The 20486-nt window shown below is 37.2% G+C and overlaps 2 protein-coding genes across 7 annotated transcripts in view; one reads left to right on the top strand and one right to left on the bottom strand.

Annotated features, from left to right (window-relative positions):
* The window catches only part of LOC123837464 (transmembrane protein 14C), a 96352-nt gene that overhangs the window by 46091 nt on the left and 29775 nt on the right, over nucleotides 1-20486 (top strand). The window lies entirely within an intron of this gene.
* Nucleotides 1-20486, bottom strand: part of MAK (male germ cell associated kinase) — a 55297-nt gene that overhangs the window by 29391 nt on the left and 5420 nt on the right. For both annotated transcript variants that reach the window (XM_064597181.1, XM_064597180.1), the window contains exons 2-7: nucleotides 19412-19739; nucleotides 10935-10989; nucleotides 10141-10262; nucleotides 6733-6812; nucleotides 3652-3784; nucleotides 77-248 (exon numbers count right to left, since the gene is read on the bottom strand). In XM_064597181.1, coding sequence (XP_064453251.1) covers nucleotides 77-248; nucleotides 3652-3784; nucleotides 6733-6812; nucleotides 10141-10262; nucleotides 10935-10989; nucleotides 19412-19512 — 663 coding nt within the window. In that variant the 5' untranslated portion in view covers nucleotides 19513-19739. The remainder of the gene's footprint in view (nucleotides 1-76; nucleotides 249-3651; nucleotides 3785-6732; nucleotides 6813-10140; nucleotides 10263-10934; nucleotides 10990-19411; nucleotides 19740-20486) is intronic.

Here is a 20486-nt window from a genome sequence, read left to right as displayed (position 1 = left end):
AACAAAAATATCAGCTAGCTAGGTAAAAGTTATAAATAATCAAAAGTTGTAACAACTTAAGGACAAGAATACTCACTTTTTTGGGAGTCCCTAAAACTTGGCAAATCTTAAAGATTTCATCGACCTCACTTGTCCCTGGGAAAAGTGGTCTTAATGTATATAGTTCAGCCATTATGCTCCCAACAGCCCACACATCAATGGGAGAGCTATAAACCGAAGATCTTAATAAAACTTCAGGGGCACGATACCTATGAAAATAGAATACAAAACAAAAAACAAAACAGGCCATTTTGGTTGGAGTTGGAAAGATAGAGAGGCGGTGGGGTTTGTTCATACATTTCAATCAAGGAACCAGTATTAAGTGCCTTCTATGTGTCCCACATTTGCACAGTGTGTTGGGGGCTCAATCGGCTGTAACACATTTTCCCTGACCCAAACGGTGGAGTTGGAGACAAATATAAATGAAATGTCCAAGTGGCCTAAGTTAGGAACTCAAATGAATAAATATGGAAATAAGTACTATAAGACAGGGTTGCGGGGGGAGCTCTGAACGGAAGCAGAGATATTCTGAATGAGAACAGTTGTATAATTTTACAAAGCATTATATCCATGATATATTTATATGAAGGATAGAAAACAAAAGATTAACAAACACTATCCCTAAGTAGTGGGGTTTTCTTCTTCTTTTTACTTATCAGATTGAAAGTGCTAATTCCTTCAGTGGACTCAGTTCCCCTAACTGACAATATCTTTAATAGAGAAAAAGACCCTATTTATTTATTATTTATTTATTTATTTATTTTAAAGATTTTATTTATTTATTTGACAGAGAGAGTGAGAGGGAACACAAGCAGGGGGAGTGGGAGAGAAGCAGGCTTCCCGCGGAGCAGGGAGCCCGATGCGGGGCTCGATCCCAGGACCCTAGGATCATGACCTGAGCCAAAGGCAGACGCTTAATGACTGAGCCACCCAAGTGCCCCAAAAATACCCTATTTATGAGAGCAAAGGTACCTGGTGGAAAATATTCTCAATTCTAACTTTTTTTTTCACATTGAAATGTGTAGATTTATCAGCCCAAATATTTCACAGTATTGTCTTTTTGCTTCTATTCTGAGTACCTTTCTTTGACAGGTTTATTGAGATATAATTCGAATAACATACAACTCATCCGTTTAAAAGTGTATGACTCAAGGGCTTTAAATATATTCGTGGAGTGTGTAATCCATTATCACAATCAATTTTGAACATTTTCATTGCCCCCAAAAGAAACCTCACACCTCTCCAATATCCCTGTATCGCCAGCGCTAGTCTACTTTCTGTCTCTAGAGATTTGTCTATTGTGTGTACTTCATACCAGTGGAACCATATTCTATCCAGTCCTTGTGGACTGGCTTCTTTCACTTAACATGTTTTCTAGGTTCATCCAAGTTGTAGCATCTCTCAGTACTTCATTCTTTTTACTGCCAAATAATATTCCATTATATGGCTATAGCACACTTTAGTTATCTATTCATCAGTGGATGGGCATTTGGCTTGTTTCAGGTTTTTGGCTATTGTAAGTAATGCTGTTCTGAACATTCATGTGTAAGTTTTTATGTGGATGTGTGTTTTCCTTTCTCTGGGGCACATATACCAAAGTATGGAATTCCAGATCCCATGGTAACTATATGCTTAACCAGAGGAACTGTTGACTCTTCTGTGCCATTTTACATTCACCCCAGAGATGTATGATGGATCCAGTTTCTCTGCATCCTTGCCATTACTTGTTACTATGTTTTGATACTTTTAGGAGATAAAATTAATAGTTTCGAATGTCTTGCCAAGTTTAGATGTTGAAAACAAGTCTTCTTAATTGCATTCCATTTGAGTATAGCATCTAAATTTACCCAGTTGAAAATAGATACTCAACCAAAAATGGAACTGTGCTTCTTCCCCCGCAAAAGCTCCCCAGTATTCCCCATCTCAGTTAGTGCTGACACCATCCTTCCAATTCCTCAAGAAACAAAACAAAACAAAATGAAACCCCCCTTAAAATCTTTGACTCCTTTATCTTATACCCCACATCTGATTCATCAGGAAATCATGGTTGCTCTACTTCAAAAATACCACCTTCACAGCCACCAGATCCAAGTCACTGTCATTTCCTGCCAGAATTATTGTGTAACAGTCTCCTACCTGGTCTCCCTGCTTCTTCCCTTGCTTTTCTAAAATCTATTTTTAACATTGCAGTGAGAGTGATACTTTTAAGATCTGGCAGATCACATTGCACCTCTTCTCAACATCCTCTAGGGGCTCCCCAGTTCACCACAGTCCTTATGATGACCTGTAAGGACCTGAGATCTTGCCCTCCATTAACTCTCCAGCCCCATTTCCTACTACAGCCCTCCTGATTTATTCTGCTCTCTGCAGAATTCACACATGGCTTTCCTGTCTCAAGGCCTCTACACTCAGCATTTTCTCGACCTGAAAGCTCCTTCTTGCCTTGGCATCTCCTTCTCAGCGAGACCCTCTATTTAAAATAGCAGCATGCCCTTTCCCTCCCCCAGCCCCCCCCACTCCCTGTCACTTTCCATATTTTATTCTTCTCCATAATAATGTATCACCACCTGATATACAAATATTCTTGTTTTTGTTGGAATGTAATACACATGCAGAAAAATGCACATATTGTAAGAGGACAGCTTGATGAATTGTCACAAATAGAATACACCCATTGACCCAGTGCCAAGATCAAGAAACTGGGTGTTATCAGCATCCCAGGAGGCCCCTCTCCTGCACTCTTGCAGTCACTACCCTGACTTCTTTTTTTTTTTTTTAAAGATTTTATTTATTTATTTGAGAGAGAGAATGAGAGACAGCATAAGAGGGAAGAGGGTCAGAGGGAGAAGCAGACCCCCCGCCGAGCAGGGAGCCCGATGCGGGACTCGATCCAGGGACTCCAGGATCATGACCTGAGCTGAAGGCAGTCGCTTAACTGACTGAGCCACCCAGGCGCCCACTATCCTGACTTCTAACAGCAGAGATTAGTTTTCTCTATTTTTGCACTTTGTAGAAATGGAATCATACCATATGCACTTTTTTTCTGTTTGGCCTTTTGGTCTCCTCATTGTATCTGTGAGACTCAATCATATTGTTGCGTGTAGTTGTAGACTTTTGTTCTCATTGCTGTAAAGCATCCCACTGGGTGAATATATTATGCTGCATGTGATGGACATTTGGGTAGTTTGCAGTTGATGAACTGTCTTTTGATGAACACATGTATGTCTTTTGATGAACACATGTATGTCTTTCTGTTAGTAAAAACAAAGTTTAAACATCTTGCTTATTTGTATTTTGGATGTCATGTAAGTGGCAGGAGACAGATTGTTTTTGTTTCGTTCACTTCTGTGTTCCCCATGCCTGAAATAGTATCTAGCACATAGTAAGTTTCCACAAATGTTTGTTGAATGAATGAATGAATGAATGAAATCCCTTTTCCTTCAGAATAGTCATGACCCAATCCTTCTCTCTCCACAGAATGCAAAATTCAGTTCTATATTTTGTTTTAAATACTCAAAATGGAACCTCCAGAAAGCTATGTAATGATCCACTGTAGTAAAACTTCAACATAGACCTACTTCTACCTCTACAGAGTTGCATAAAACTACTCACCATCTGGTAGATACATAATCAGTATATGGTGGCTGTGATCTTAATTCTCTGGCAAGTCCAAAATCAGCAATTTTTACAAGTTCTGGACCCATACAAAGCAAGTTTTCTGGTTTCATATCCCTATGAAAAAAACCTTGGTAACATAGAGAGGAAAAACAGTAGTTGAGCATTATGTTTAAACACATTTGACTTCTCAACAAAATATAACTGATCCTCTCTGTTGTAATTAGGGATGTGAACTTAGGGGGAAAAAAATCTGTATTTCTTGTCTAAAAAGTGATGGAGGTAGGGACCCTGCTTTCAAAATAATTTGATAAGAAAGTTCACACAGTATATGAGGTCATTAAAAATACCCACTTAACACATTTCTATTTGTGAATCCAGGAAGTTCAAGCACTTGGGCTAGATACTGCAGCATTAGGATTATCTCCAGTAATTTGCATAACTTTAAGGAGATATTATGGTCACTATTGTGTAGTAAATGAGGAGGTAGAGGCCGGGAGCAAAGGAGCCTAATGAAAGCTTGAAGAAAGCTGCATAATCAGGCTTATGTCACTTATTTGAAAAGTCCATTAAACAAAAATGGAATTGCACACATTTTAGCCAATTCTTTCATTTACAATTATTTTATTTAACAGCTCGGTTCTCCCCTGGTAGCTGCTTTATTGAAAAACCCAATAGTTATCATGGTTACTTACCAATTCAGTATGTAAAATAAGTGTTTACTGAAGCTAAGAGGCAGGTCAGTGAAAATGAGGCAGAAAACCCAGCAAGAAGAAGAACATGAAAGCCCTCTTCGTACATTTCTAAGGGGGATCTAAAGCTCACTGGCTGGTAAACAGATGGCCTGTTTTCTAATGATCTTGCAAGGTGGGAGAATCCAGAAGGGGCCTGGTCATCCGTTGTAGGTGATCATCGTGAGGGGATTTTCATGTAGCTGTAGCCTAAACTTTTTAAGCCAAATTTTAAGCCTGAGCTTTTTGATTCCTTCTAACCAGTGTGGGCTCTACGTTTGTGACATCTACAACAGTTTTGTACACAGTTTATCTGGCACTTCTTTTGATTTTTTTTTTTTAAGATTTTATTTATTTATTTGAGAGAGAGAGAATGGGAGACAGATAGCATGAGAGGGAGGAGGGTCAGAGGGAGAAGCAGACTCCCAGCTGAGCCGGGAGCCCAATGCCATGCGGGACTGGATCCAGGGACTCCAGGATCATGACCTGAGCTGAAGGCAGTTGCTTAACCAACTGAGCCACCCAGGCGTCCTTTATCTGGCACTTCTTAGTCAAACTAGTTGTTGAGATCCATTTCATGAACTTTCAAGGGAAATACACTGCACTTCGTAACATGAAGACAGGAACAGGAGCACATGTCATGGTGAGTAAAGTGACATAATCCATAAAATCATACAAAATGAAACCAATTGCACATTTGTACAGTTGAGATTTTCCCCATTCTCACTAATATAAATATATCGGTAACTTGGTCCTATCTTAACTAAAATATTAGTCTTGTTTTTTTGACAGCTACTATTTTAAAAATATTTACTCAAAGCATTACATCTGAGATCTTATCCACTATAGCAAGAATAATGTAGCCTTTGTAAAAATGTCTATTGTTTTTGGAGTCTCGTGTCCCAAATCACTGTCATCACTTGTATAACCAACTGTACATTATTCGTATTATTTACTTTTAACAGCAACTTTTAACTAACTTCTTCCTTCAACCACTTATGCTCTGAAGTTGCTGGTAGTTCATCTATATCCAAGGAATAGAAATCCGTTTTATTACTAGCCTAAAAAATATCAATAAATCACAAAGCTGTTTCCAAAAGTCAAATAAGTCATAATACTTTTGATTTTTCCATACCACACTTGTTTCTACTGGCATAAATGAACTCAGGCAAATATCATGAGTTACCATGCTGGCCAGTGTTTAAAAATGGGTTGAAGATCGGAAATCCATTATGAACAATTAAAATAGCATATATCCTTTGTTTCCATGTAATTAATAAATGACTGACTTTTATCAATGGATTGTAGTATATTATCATAGGCTGTAGACTTTTTATTTTTAACATCTTCTTTCTTTTTCTTTTTTTTAATTTAAATTCAGTTAGCCAACATCTAGTACATCATTAGTTTCAGATGTAGAGTTCAATAATTCATCAGTTGCATATAACACCCAGTGCTCATCACATCTCGTGCCCTCCTTAATTAGGCTTTAGACTTTTAAAGGACAAAAAAAGTGGGATTCAGGAATGTTCTGACAATGCTTGTATGGAATAAATGATAAATAGCATTTTTAGAAAATAAATTATTTCCCATGACAGTTAAAGGGAAAAGGAGAAAATATAAAATATGGGATGAAATATGAAAGGACGCTAACGATGGTGATTTCCAACTGCCTCTGTTCATAATGCAGCAGTGGTCTGGCACAAACTCTTCCAATTTAATATCTAAACATCTAGGGATTCTAGACAAATGTTTGCCAAAAATTTTCATAATAATCACGTTAACTTTTTGGACAAGTTATTTTGGTTTGATAGATACATAAAAAACTATAAGTGTGGATCACATAAATAAGAAATTCATAAAAATAGGAATAAGCACTTTATTTAATTCCACTCAAAGAATAGGAACAACTAAAGGTACATACTAAGAAAACTATAAAATACCATAGCACTGGTGCTTTAAACTATTTAAATGTTAATAAGTGGTCATGTGATCAAAGCATTCTGATCTTTTTCAAAAGAAGGGCATTTTGTTTGTTTTGTTTTCATTTCCATGGTAAAATCGGGGAATGAGGTTGTAGGATGGGTTTACGATAACTGAGAGTAAAGGCTGATGGTCAAAGTGTTAACAAATTCTGCTATAGAAGAAGACAGTTATAGATTACAGAAATTGCATTATAGAGAATTATAGAAATTCTAAGTTTTTAAAATGAAAATGTCAGGCTGTGTAGCCCCATACTCCACATTTGTAGTTATTCAGTATAACATTATCTAACTGCTTATATATAATTTCTGTGCATGACCTTGACAGTAATCTAAAGAGGCAGGGAAAGGAAATTTAAACCTACCATGTTTATGGATAAATGCCAGCCCCTGCAATATTTGATACATAATATTTCTGATGACTGACTCAGGGAACAGCTTGTTTCTGTGAAGACAGGAACAAATGAACAGTCATGTAATTCTGTTAACCAACCAATCAAAACAAGACAGCAGATATTCCTCCTCCCTTGGAGTCCCTGTTGGCTTCATGATAATGGTTGAAGGTGTGATTTATAGCTTTATAGTTGTTAAAGGTTATACATTTAAAACGTGACAATTAGAATTTTTGTCTGTTTTGATGTTTGGTAAAAACTCAAATCCAATAATGAACATATTGCACAAATATTCAAACAGCTAAATTTTAAGCTGTCCCGAGAGGAGCAAAGTAAATTGGAAAACTGATAGCCATCAGATAAGCCAAGTGTGCAAATCTGTATCATGTAGGCTTTAAGAGTTTTAGGGGCATAACTGCTTCAGTTCTATATTGTCTGCTGGTACTGTCCAATGGAAATATAGTAAGAGCCACAAATGAGTACCACTTATGTATTTAAATTTTTTCTAGTAGCCACATTAAAGAAGCAAATGAAGGACGTGAAGTTAATTTTTAACAATATATTTTATTTAATATATACCAGATATTATTTCAACATGTGATCAATATAAAAATTATTAATGAATTTCCTTTTTTGCACCAAGTTTTCAAAGTCTGGTGTGTATTTTTATTTTACATTTAAAGCACATCTCAATCCAGACTAGCCACATTTTTAAGACTTCAAGAGTCAACATGTGACTAGTAGCTACTCTACTAGACAGAGCGGCTTTATGTGGAACTTACATAAAGTCTAAAGTAAGATCCTAATAAGGACTAAATTAAGACAAACATTAATTGCTAACATGCCACAAATTAATGTGACCAGCACATTAATTTTTTGACCCTGAATTAATTCTTTGACCGTAAAACATGCTGTTTTGGAAGTAATCATTTTAAACTTTGAAAGCTCATCATAATTTCAACATTTTCTAACATCTTTATTACAGCATGATTGATTAGATTATGGTGTTTATTCAGAATGTTCTCAACATGTAGAAAATGGCTTATTTTTGAATATTGTTAACTATATCATATGCTTATCTAATGTTTTAAGATACCCCACCAAATGGGCTAAGAACACACAACAGACAAAGATAAACACTGGTCTTATAGCAAATTTGAAAGTAGTATTAAGTACATATTATTGAAATATTTTTAAAACTCATTTTCATAAACTATAAAATAAATTTTAAAAGAAACAAAATATTTTTATCCTATATTTAGCCAACAATTTAACTTTATAAACAGAATGCTATCAATTAAAGGTACAGGTATAGCATTGTAGCAGAGGTTTATGTACACTGGCCTTCAGTTAAAATAGAAAAAAAGTTTTGAATAAAAAAGACTTTTAAATTAATCTTCATCCTCAAAACAATGTTCAGGAAGTTAAGCTACCAAAAACAAAGTGTAAAAATACCACTTAACCTCAGATAGCTCTTTACCATGTATAATTGTTAATTGTTAAACTTAAAACCTTTGACATTGTATCATTTTTATTTCCACTTAATTTAGAAGTCCAGAATTGAATCATGAAATTCCAAAGTCGATTCTTTTTAGTGTTCATTTGCTGTTGCATTAACTACTTCCAATAACAGATTTATATATATATGTATATATCTTTTTCTTAAGATTTTATTTTTAAGTAATCTCTACATCCAATGTAGGTCTCCAACTCACAGCCCCGAGATCAAGAGTCACACACTCTACCTACTGAGCCAGCCAGGTGCCCCATATATATATATTTTTTAAATCAGATAAAAGTATAACATTTCAAATATTTATATTTACTTAATTTCTTTTTAACACCTATATCTTAATACATCAGGCATAGGTTTATCACTTCATACATTTTAAAGAACACAATTATTAGAAGCCAAAAATTTAAGATTGCCCATCACCTAAATAAGAAGCTGTTCAGATTTTTCAGTATTCTAATTCAGTCCTAATCCATTTACATGTATAACTTTTATATTAGGTATCAATGTCACATAATTACAATTTTGATTTCTGTTTTTTATCCACTCATAGGCATTTTTCATAATCTTCATAATTATCACTTTTAATGGCTACAAAATAATCTCATCAATATTATAAACTATCATTACCAAAAATTGTCCTGATAGTCATTTCTTTTAAGTATTTTAAAGAGATAAGTGAAGCATGCTATAGTCATTTAACAGAACACACTAACTATAGTAACTGTGAGGATTATATATCAGCATAACAAAATGCTTGTAAGTGAATCAATAAAAAAAATCATCACCATTAAAATTGCAACTATATAAAAAACAGGCAGGGCTGGATCCAAGGGCTAGAAAGAACTCTAGAAAAATAAACACTGATTGGAGGGGCAGAAATTTTCTTTACTTTTATTTTAATTGCTATTAATGTTATAATGATATCAGCCTGTGGAACCTAACAGGCATTCAATAAGTACTTTTTGAAAGAAGGAAAAATACGATTAAAGAAAAATTCACTCACCATCCCTAAGGATTACCTTGAGTGTGTACATGTATGTGTATGAAAGAAATACAGAGATAGCAGTCATCATTCCACTGGGAAATCTATTTCTAAAGTACTTTAGAAGCTTTTGTTGAACAACTCTGGCTTTAAAAACAGGTAAAATGGACATTAATCTCCCACGTGTGACCGACGACAGCTACCACCAAAATATTAACCTCCCTAAGCTCAAGGCAGATGACTGAAGCTTTCCCTCCTTAGAGATTCTGTTCATGCGTTTATAAATGAAAATGAGAATTTCTTTGGGTTTGGTAACACATTATGTTGTATCATTCACTTAAACATTCTAATGAATGAATTTATTAGATTCTTTCATGAAAACTGCCTCATTCCCTCCTCCCTTTTTCCATTAACCTTTCACAAAATGCTTGCAAGAGCAATGAAGGTAATCACAATTTTGTTCAAGGCCAGCTTTATTAGTATTAAAACTCTAGAAAGATTTTGGGGGTGCCTGGGTGGCCAGTCGGTTAAGGGTCCAACTCTTGATCTCAGCTCAGGTCTTGATCTCAGGGTTCTGAGTTCAAGCCCCATGTTGGGCTCCATGCTGGGCGTGGAGCTTACTTAAAAAACAAACGAATAAGCCAAACTATAGATAGATTTTGTTTCAAAAAGTATAGATAGATAGTGTGTGTGTTTACAAATGGTGACTATGTCATAGCTGGTTCTTCTTCAAGGTTATAAAGGTAACAGCTAATTAATTTAGATCCACCTCTTGGAGTGAAAAATCTGTTCACCAAAAAGTGTGACATATTAAAGGGATCCAAAGAACTCATAGAGGAGATAACAGGGAAAACATTATGGTTTTTATAAAATAAAGACATACCTGTCTTTCATTAATTGATAGAGGTTTTCTTTCATATATTCAAATATAAAATAGAGATGGTCATTTTCTCTGATAACTTCTTTTAGTTTAATCACATTGGCATGATTAAGTTTCTTCAGAGACTGTAAGGCAACAAATAAGCATTAAAATTCTTAAGGCAAAGTTATAGAAGTTGGCAAAATCTCATCAATCTTTATGATAATTACCTTAAATAATCTTACATTTCTCCTGAATTCATGAGTGAATTAAGTCTTAATGTCTATAATATTTTACATGACTAAGAACATCTTAGAACACAATTTATAATAAGCGGTAATTGTTTTAAGTAATGAATATGAGTACAAAAATAAACCAAGTCAATAATACCTACCGAACATTTCAATCTGTTACTTTTTTTTTCTCATTCTATTCAATAGGCCTAAGTTTTTTCTGACTTAACTATGTGAAATTCCATACAAAGGTATGCAAAAATTTATACAAGTCATATAGCATAAAATAGAAATAGTATGTAGTAATTAAAAGTTGCCTTTCCTTTGATAACATGAATTAAAATGTTCTTTTAAAAGTGAGAGTATACATTCACATATGAGGGTATAGTTTTTTCTGTTCTCCACTGACATTCAGATGAGAAATGAGAAATTACTTAGGAAGATAAAGAAAAAAAAAGAAATATAATTATCTTTGGAATGCTTCCCACAAAGAACAGAACAATCCTTTAGCTACCGTCCTCAGAAATGAGAGAGGTGAGGCAGAGCGAAAGCCTCCTTGAGTTCTTTTCATATGTAGGATTTTACCTTAACTTCTCTCAAGTTCATACATTCATCCCAGGAATAGAACTTTCTTTTCATTCTGAAATCAAACAAGAAAAGTTTAGTGTACAGGGACAGAGGATTTGAAACACAAATTACGCTGTTGGCTTTCTTACTGTAGTATTCCCTTTGGGTAAGCTGTGATCTCTCCCTCCTCCTTATAAGGAAGTCACCTCCCTTCTGTGTATCTCAAGGCTGTTTGATACAGGTTCACGATTACGTTATATCTGAAATTCTGCTTTAAACGCAATGGTGAAAGGATTATCATTAATCTTCCTTTCTGGGTGCCTTCTCTTATTTCCCTGATCAGTTTAATTGTGCTTTTCTAAAAGGGTCCCCTTCCAAATTTCCTCTTTCTAGAACTAAACAGATAAATATGAAACAGTAAGGTGGACAGGAGAAGAAAATCACAAATTTTGGTAGCAAATTTAGTGATACAATTCTATCTGACAACTTCTATATCATTACCTCTGCTTTAAACAAGAAGCAAATAAAGTTAAGTGATTCAGGTCAACAAAAATTCAGAAGCAACCAAACTTTAGAAATAGCTGTCTTTTAAAAATTTTTTTCTTAATTTTTATTTTTAAAGTTTAGTTGTCATGCAATGTTACATTAGTTTTAGGTATATAAGATAGTGATTCAACAATTATGTACGCTATGAAATGCTCACCATGGTAATTATAGTCACCATCTGACATTATTACAGTATTGTTAACTATATTCCCCTTGCTCTACTTTTCATCTCTGTAACTTATTTATTTTATAACTGGAAGTTTGCACCTCTTAATCCCCTTCACCTATTTCTCTCATTCCGCCCCCCCACCCTGCAACCACTAGTTTGTTCCCTATATTTGTGAGTCTGTTTTTTTGTTCATTTGTTTCATTTTCTTTTAGATTCCACATATACATGAAAGCATATGGTGTTTGTTCTTCTCTGACTTGTTTCACTTAACATAGTACTCTCTAGGCCCATGCATGTTATCATAAATGGCAAGATTTCATTCTTTTTTATAGCTGAGTAATATTCCATTATGTATATATACCAAATCTTCATCTTCATTTTTTTTTTAGTTTTTATTTAAATTACATACAGTGTAATATTAGTTTCAGGTGTAAAATACAGTGATTCAACACTGCCATACATCACCCGGTGCTCATCACAAAAAGTGCATTCCTTAATCCCCCCATCACCTGTTTCACCCATCCCCCACCCTCCTCCCCTCTGGTAACTGTTAGTTTGCTCTCTATAGTTAAGAGTCTGTTTCTTGGTTTGCCTCTCTCTCTCTCTCTTTTTCCCATTGCTTGTTTGTTCTGTTTCTTAAATTCCACATATGAGTGAAATCATATGGTATTTCTCTTTCTCTGACTTATTTCACTTAGCATAATACTCTCTAGCTCCACCCATGTCATTTGCAAGATTTCATTCTTTTTTATAGCTGAGTAATATTCCTTTACATATATATACACACACCACATCTTCTTTACCCATTCATCTATCAGTGGATACTTAGGTTGCTTTCCTATCTTGGTTATTGTAAATAATGCCGCAGTAAACAGGGGTGCATATATCTTGTCAAATTAGTCAAATTAGTGTTTTTCATTTTTGGGGGGTAAATACCCAGTAATGGAATTCCTAGATTATATGGCAGTTCTATTTTTATTTTTTGAGGAACCTCCATACTGTCTTCCATAATGGTTGTACCAATTTACATCCCCACCAACAGTACACAGGGTTCCCTTTTATCCACATCCTCACCAACACATTATTTCTTGTCTTTTTGATTTTAGTCATTCTGACAAATGTGAGGTGATACCTCATTGTGTATTTGATTTGCATTTCCCTGATGATTAGTGACGCTGAGCATCTTTTCATGTGTCTGTTGGCCATCTGCATTTCTTCTTTGGAAAAATGTCTATTCAGGTCCTCATCCATTTTTTAATTGGGTTATTTTGGGGGTTTTTTTGGTGTTGAGTTGTGTAAGTTCTTTATATATTTTGGATATTAATCCCTCATCAGATATATTATTTGCAAATATCTTCTCCCATTTAGAAGGTTGCATTCTTGCATTTTATTCTCTATTTTCCCTTTTCCATTCCAATGTTACCATTAGAGATAAATATACCAAAAGTAATAAAGGTAACAAAATAATTCCACCGTAAACACCACAGATACAGGTTGTATTTTTTTATGAACAGATTTTTAGTCACCACGCAAAATGAGAGACAAGAAAAAAGAGGATTTATGTTCTAAAAAAATATTTCTTCAAGTATAGAAATTACAGAGCTGGATTATGAAAATAAGGGCCCTATGAGCACCTGGGTGGCTCAGTCAGGAAAGCATCTGACTCGTGATTTCTGCTCAGGTCATGATTTCAGGATCGTGGGATCTAGCCCTGCCTCAGGCTGCATGCTCAGTGGGAGTCTGCTCGAAATTCTGTCCCTCTCCTTCTTCCCCTTTCCCCCACTCACTTACACACTCTCTCTCTCCCAAATGAGTAAATAAATCTTTTTTTAAAAAAATGAAGACCGTATGTGCCCTACTGTTTTCATTTAGTAGTATAATCTATTGAGATGTTCTAGAAGATTCTCAGGAAGCTTAAAGTTATCTTTATTGATTAAACTAATTCCTAGAAGAATTACTCAGAGTCCCTACAAGGGTGTAATACACAAGGGTTAGGAAATGAGCAAAGGAATGGCAGCACACCATGGTAGTTAAGAGCATGGGCTGTGGAACTGCCCTACTGGATTCAAATCCTTGCTCAGTGACTCATGATGTGTGACCTTGCACACAGGTTCCCCATTGACCATTCTGGGCCTCAAATTCCGTAGTTACAAAGTAGAAATTACTGCATGTGAAAACCCTATTGCAAACTGCTTAGTTCAGTGCTCAGTAAATACCAGATGTTCTTGTTTTCCTCAACCAATGTGAAGAACTTACTTTAATTTTAAGAAATTAAGCCAGTTTGTTAGAATGATAAGAAAAGTCACCTGCTTTTAGATTCCCTGCCATTTTCTCTTTCATTTGTTCATTTATTCAACACCTACCATGTGCCAGGGCAATGCATGAACGAGAACCAGCGACGGTTACCATGGTGCTTCCCATCTAACACGAAATAGGCTTTAGACTAGTGAACACGAAACAGACAAAGTAGTTACAAGGACCATGAGATAAAGGGACTCTTTTAAAAAATTTAATGGCCTGGCCTTTTTGATAAGGCAGTATGTCAGCTGAGACCTGAAAGACAGAAGGTACCAGCAGGTGAAAAACCTCAAGACTGAAAAAACAGAAGTTTCAACCAGCCAGACAGCTAGAAAGAACTGGCTGGTCAAAGGAAATAAAAGACCATTTCAGGCCGATCCTTATTATTAATGTGCCCTGAGCTAATTTTCCTATCTATTCCCAGCTAGTCATCTAAACAAAAAGATAGTACTATTACTAGGTAACTGTTTTTGCTCTGCTTTTTCTCCATAGCACTTACCACCTTTAACATACTATACAGTCCTCCCCTCTCCTCAAATGTAAGCTCCTTGAGGACACCCCCACATGCCTAGATCAGTTGTTGGCATGCAGTAAGTGCTCAATAAATATTTACTAAATGACTAGATGAATTTCTATACTCACAGATGGGCTCATGAGGAACTATCCCACAAACAGGAGACCCTCCAAAATAGAATTGCCTTCCAAGTTCTTAAAGAGAAGAGAGCTTAATAAATATTTTAAATTTAATGAGTTAAGGGGATCTTACTACCATCCACTAGAATGAATTGTGTTAAAGCTTTTTTTCCTTTTTTTAACAGCAGCAGATAATAAAAGGTTTCTTGCCAGTGATGTAAATTAAAATTCCCCAAAGGAAATTTTCAAAAAAGTACCTTTTATCTTGTTCATTATAGTGTTCTCCCAACTTCTAAGCACTCACCCACCAATTTATCCTAGCCAGTTCGATGGCATTTCAAGACTGCTCAAAAGCCTTGCCCACTGCTTACTGAACCAAGTACAGACTTCCTTCCCATGTTCACGTCTCAAATTATACCACTCTATCTGACCTTTACCAGCTGACATGCCACACCCTGGTTACTCCTGGCCATCTCCCTACTGTGCTAGTGCTCACTCTTCTCCACTTCACTCTTCAACCATCATTCTTAATTGTCTAATCTAATAGCCATCCCCGGCATCCGACTCCTGATTCTTCTGCTTAAAAGGCTTTCAGAATGAAAAATACCTTCTTCCAGATAATCTGTTTCCCTTCAAGAGGACATGCTTATTGCCCACTTTAAAGATTAAAGATAGGCAGCTCTTCCTCTGCTACAGAAAATTATTGAACATGGAATTTATTTAGAATTTTTAATCCAACATGGATGGATTTAAAGTGTTATGCCTACAATATTTGTGGCCTGAATTTGCAGTGCCTAAAGTTTTATGCCATGAAGCATAAGATGATGGTCCTGATTGGATATTATGGAATGTAGGTTGTTTTTGTAACAAATAGGGATACACTGAGAATGGAGAATAAGGGGTCTAATACCTCAAGCCAAGTTTATTGCTTTTCATCAGGCTTGAGAGAAATGGCATTGTCTTCTGTATGACTCTTGCAGGTCAAAAACCATCCTAAGATTATGTTTTGTCCAGAATTTTAGGAGTGATGAGTGAACATTCATATTGATAATCCTGCCAGTAGCTTGGCTACACAGTTCTTCACTCCAAAGAGCTGCTCCCTTCTATGATGCCATGGTCACTCATAAGCACCTTGCTCTCATGAGGAATTGTTCTAACCTTCTAAGATCTCAACCTTTAACGCTTCACACTCTGACCACATCCTCCTCTTTTTTACCATCATTACCATTGGATGTACTGTATACGTCCACTTATTCAACACTTGGCTTTGCCTGCCTCCTCCAGCTTGGATCCCATGTCAGCCTTCCCACCACTGTCCCCCTCAAGAGCACCTATATATTCTGATGTCCCCCTCTCCCAACCTTCTACCACTGCTGCCTTGCCATCCTTCAGTCTCTGCTCTCTGTACAAATCCATGAAGACTCTGTACAAAGTCATGTACACACCGCCAGAAGCTCCACTTTAGTATTCATCCCATGTACTCTGGGATTCTGAGAGCAGATTCTGACAGTACTAAGAAAGCCTTCTATGACTTTTTTAGCAACTAAGAGACATGTACTCCATGACTATTCAAAGTTCAATGCCTCCACTACCCCACTTTTTTACTACTCCTTGCCCTACTGCAATCTGGCTTATCTCCTCTTCTATTTCACTAGAACACCTCTCACCACAGCCACTAATTATGCCATGTTCTCCAAATCCAAAGAACACCAATATCTGTTTGGATACCAGAAAGCCATTTCTAGCTTCCCCCACTTTGCCTCCTAGTATAGAAGCTGGAAGAGTAGATTCTTCCCTCTCAGCCTCTCTTGTACATAAGGGAGACCGTGTGATCCATTTCTAGCCAATAAGATGTAAGGGGGAGTCATTTTTTTCCCTCTTATTGCGTTAATTAGGATCACCAAAGCAACCTTAATTAGTAGGGATACACAGGCAGTCTGGCCTTAAAACCAACTTTACTAGCAGTACTTCTCATGTTTCAGCATAAAGTTGATGAATTGTATAAGTCTCATCAGGTTAGGGAAGTTTCTTTTTATTCCTATTTGCTAAGAGCTTTTTTCTCCCAGTCATGAGTGGGTATTGAATTTTACTAAGCCCATTCGGTAAATACTTCATTTCAGTTATTGCACATTGTATGTTTATTTGACAATAATGGCTCTTGACAATATTTTATAAAGTTATTTCCTTGTAAATGTAATGCTGTGGATCATGCTATTTCAAAGTTTTTAACATTTGATGAGCATTTGTTAAAGCATTTTAAATTTTAGATTGTCATCATTTGGTTGATGTGGTAATCGGTCTCCAGGACTCATTCTGGAGGAAGCCCACTGCCGGGTCACGAGAGGACTCACGAAACCCTCTGCAGAGGCCCATGTGAACAGGCCACTTGTCAACCACATGCTTGAGTGTTGTGTTGTGGGCTAAACTGTGCCCTCCCCCACAAATTCATATGCTGAAGTCTTAATCCCCAGTACCTCAGGATATGCCCTTATTTGGAGGTAGGGTCTTTACAGAGGCAGTGAAGTTAAAATGAAATCATTAGGGTGATCCTTAATCCAATATGACTGCTGTTCTTTAAAAAGGGGGAAACTTGGGGCGCCTGGGTGGCTCAGTCGGTTGAGCGACTGCCTTCGGCTCAGGTCATGATCCTGGAGTGCCGGGATCGAGTCCCGCATCGGGCTCCCTGCTCGGCGAGGAGCCTGCTACTCCCTCTAACCCTCCCCCCTCTCATGTACTCTCTCTCATTCTCGCTCTCTCAAATAAATAAATAAATCTTTAAAAAAAAAAAGGGGGGGAAACTTGGATACAGAGATAGGCACAGAGGGAAGACCATGTGGAAGAGACATGGGGAGAAGATGGCATCCATAAGCCAAGGAGGGAGACCTAGAATAGAACCTCAGGAGGAACCCACCCCGCTGATACCTTGATTTTAGACTTCTAGCCTCCAGAATTGTAAGTCTGTAAGTTTCCCTTGTTGAGGCCACACAGTCTGTGGCTTACACTTCGTTACAGCATCCTGGTCTCGGCTAAATTTCCCCCACCCAATCCATATGTTGTCGTAAATATCTAAGTGTGACTGTATTTAGAGATAGACTTTAAAGAATGAATTAAGGCTCAATGAGGTCTTTAGGGTGGGTCCTAATACGATATTACTAGTGTCCTTATAAGAAAAGATTAGGATGCAGACGTGCACAGAGGGAAGATCCTGTGAGGACACCGGGAGAACGGAGCCGTCTACAAGTCACGGAGCGAGGCTGCAGAAGAAACCACCTCTGCTGAAAGCTTAATCTCTGACGATGCACCTGCCAGAACTGTGAGGAAAGCAATCTCTGTTTAGGCCACCCAGTCTGTGGTACTTTGTTACAGCAGCCCTAGCCCACTGACCCAGTGAGCCACCTCCGAAGGGGGATGCTGCCGTCCCGGGCCGGCCTTCCGCTGACCACCCCCCCGCCCCCCCCACCCCCGGAAACACCTGCCGCCAGAGCTATCCTGAGCTACTCCTAAATCCCTGACCCCCGGAAATGGTGAATTCGTAAATCTTTGTTCTTGTTTTAAATCACTAAGCGTTGGGGTAATTTGTTTATGTGTCATAGATAACAAATACTGTAGATTCAGAAGAAATAATCAAGTTAATAATAATTCTATTTCACTGGTAAGCTTAGGAGAATAGCCCATACCAGTCAGAACTCAATTTGATCTTAGGAGCACCATCTGATTCTGAGGTCCGTTGTTTTAAGGAAATAATAAATTCTACTCTGCACTCAACTTTAAATTCTAAAACATTTTCAAACAGGGCCTTCAGTTTCGGCTCCAATTTATTACGCATAAAAAGCAGAGCACTTATATATTTTTTTTATTCTTATGTTAATCCCCATACATTACATCATTAGTTTTAGATGAAGTGTTCCATGATTCATTGTTTGTGCACAACACCCAGTGCTCCATGCAGAATGTGCCCTCCTCAATACCCACCACCAGGCTAACCCAGCCTCCAACCCCCTCCCCTCTAGAACCCTGTTTGTTTTTCAGAGTCCATTGTCTCTCATGGTTCGTCTACCCCTCCGATTTCCCCCGCTTCATTCTTCCCCTCCCGCTACCTTCTTCTTCTTCTTCTTTTTTTTTTTTCTTAACATATATTGCATTATTTGTTTCAGAGGTACAGATCTGAGATTCAACAGTCCTGCACAATTCACAGCGCTTACCAGAGCACACACCCTCCCCAGTGTCCATCACCCAGTCACCCCATCCCTCCCACCCCACCCCCCACTCCAACAACCCTCAGTTTGTTTCCTGAGATTAAGAATTCCTCATTATCAGTGAGATCATATGATACATGTCTTTCTCTTTTTGACTTATCTCCAGAATAGATCACATCCTAGGTCATAAATCAGGTCTCAACCGGTACCAAAAGATTGGGATCATTCCCTGCCTATTTTCAGACCACAATGCTTTGAAACTAGAACTCAATCACAAGAGGAAAGTCAGAAAGAACTCAAATACATGGAGGCTAAGGAGCATCCTACTGAAGAATGAATGGGTCAACCAGGAAATTAAAGAAGAATTAAAAAAATACATGGAAACCAATGAAAATGAAAACACAACTGTGCAAAATCTTTGGGATGCAGCAAAGGTTGAGCACTTATATTTTTTGATGTATCAATGTAGCTGGACAAACCAGAAAACACGGTAACAATATATGTGGGGAGAAGCAGACCTCCTTTCTGGCAGTGTTTCTCCAGAATGGCATTCCCCATGAGCCACACAAGCGCAGGGTCTACACTCAACGTCTTTCTAAAGAAAGGGAAAAGAAAGATCAGAGCTTCAAACCTCGCAGTGTTGCACACCGTACCTTTTGATGGCCACCAGCTCCCCAGATTCATTACTCTTGCCCATCAGCACACTCCCGTAGGTGCCGTCCCCCAGCTGTTTCATGGTTGTGTATCGGTTCATCTTGGAAAAATAGTGCAACAGAAGTTGTTGGTTGAAATGACTTCTTTGTTGAATATAAACTTAAATGCTTCTTTATTTTTGTTTTTTTCCCCTCAGACTGTTGTTGCTACGCCGGTGACAGGTTTGTCATCATTAGACGCAGGCTCTTCCCCAGGATTACGTAGGTTCATGAGATATAGCGATAAGGAATCTGGCAAGGAAACAGTGCTTCCATTCCTATGAACACCCTATAAACAAACAAACAACAAGAATAAAAAATTCTCATTGAAGAATCTCTTCAAAAAATTTACTGGTAACCTAAGCACGGGGAAGAATTATAAATACTGGTGGGCTAAACATTTGTCAGTAAGTCCTTTGTGCTATGTGGAATGGGGTTCACATGTAACAGACTGATAATATTCATTTATGACTGCTTCATTTACATGGTGCTGTGCTATTTATCCCATTATTTTCAGTAAATACTGGCTTAATGATTTGTAGGATTCCCTTTTATACTGAATATAATCTGTATTATTCCAAATCAGACATTGGAAAGTCAGACAACTATACTATATCCATTCTTTGAATCACTTTATGCATTACATTTAATTTGGCCCATGATCCCTTATGTAAAACTCCTGGGCCAGATGTGTTTGGAATCCAGGAATCTGTACATTTTAGAAAAGTAATATGGTGGATATAGCATACATTATGTAACACCTCCCAAGCAGCATCTTTTTTTTTATTTTAAAGATTTTTAAAAAATTTTTATTATGTTAATCACCATACATTACATCATTAGTTTTAGATGGAGTGTTCCATGATTCATTGTTTGCCTATAACACCCAGTGTTCCATGCAGAACATGCCCTCTTTAATATCCATCACCACGCTAACCCATCCCCCCACCCCTCTCCCCTCTAAAACCCTCAGCTTGTTTCTCAGAGTCCATCGTCTCTCATGGTTCGTCTCCCTTTCCGACACACCCCCCTTCAT

The sequence above is a fragment of the Mirounga angustirostris genome, unplaced genomic scaffold (assembly GCF_029215605.1).
Source record: "Mirounga angustirostris isolate CCGP_5_RB_7025 unplaced genomic scaffold, mMirAng1.0.hap1 SCAF_8, whole genome shotgun sequence".
NCBI lineage: Eukaryota > Metazoa > Chordata > Mammalia > Carnivora > Phocidae > Mirounga > Mirounga angustirostris.
This window is presented reverse-complemented; position numbering and strand designations above follow the sequence as displayed.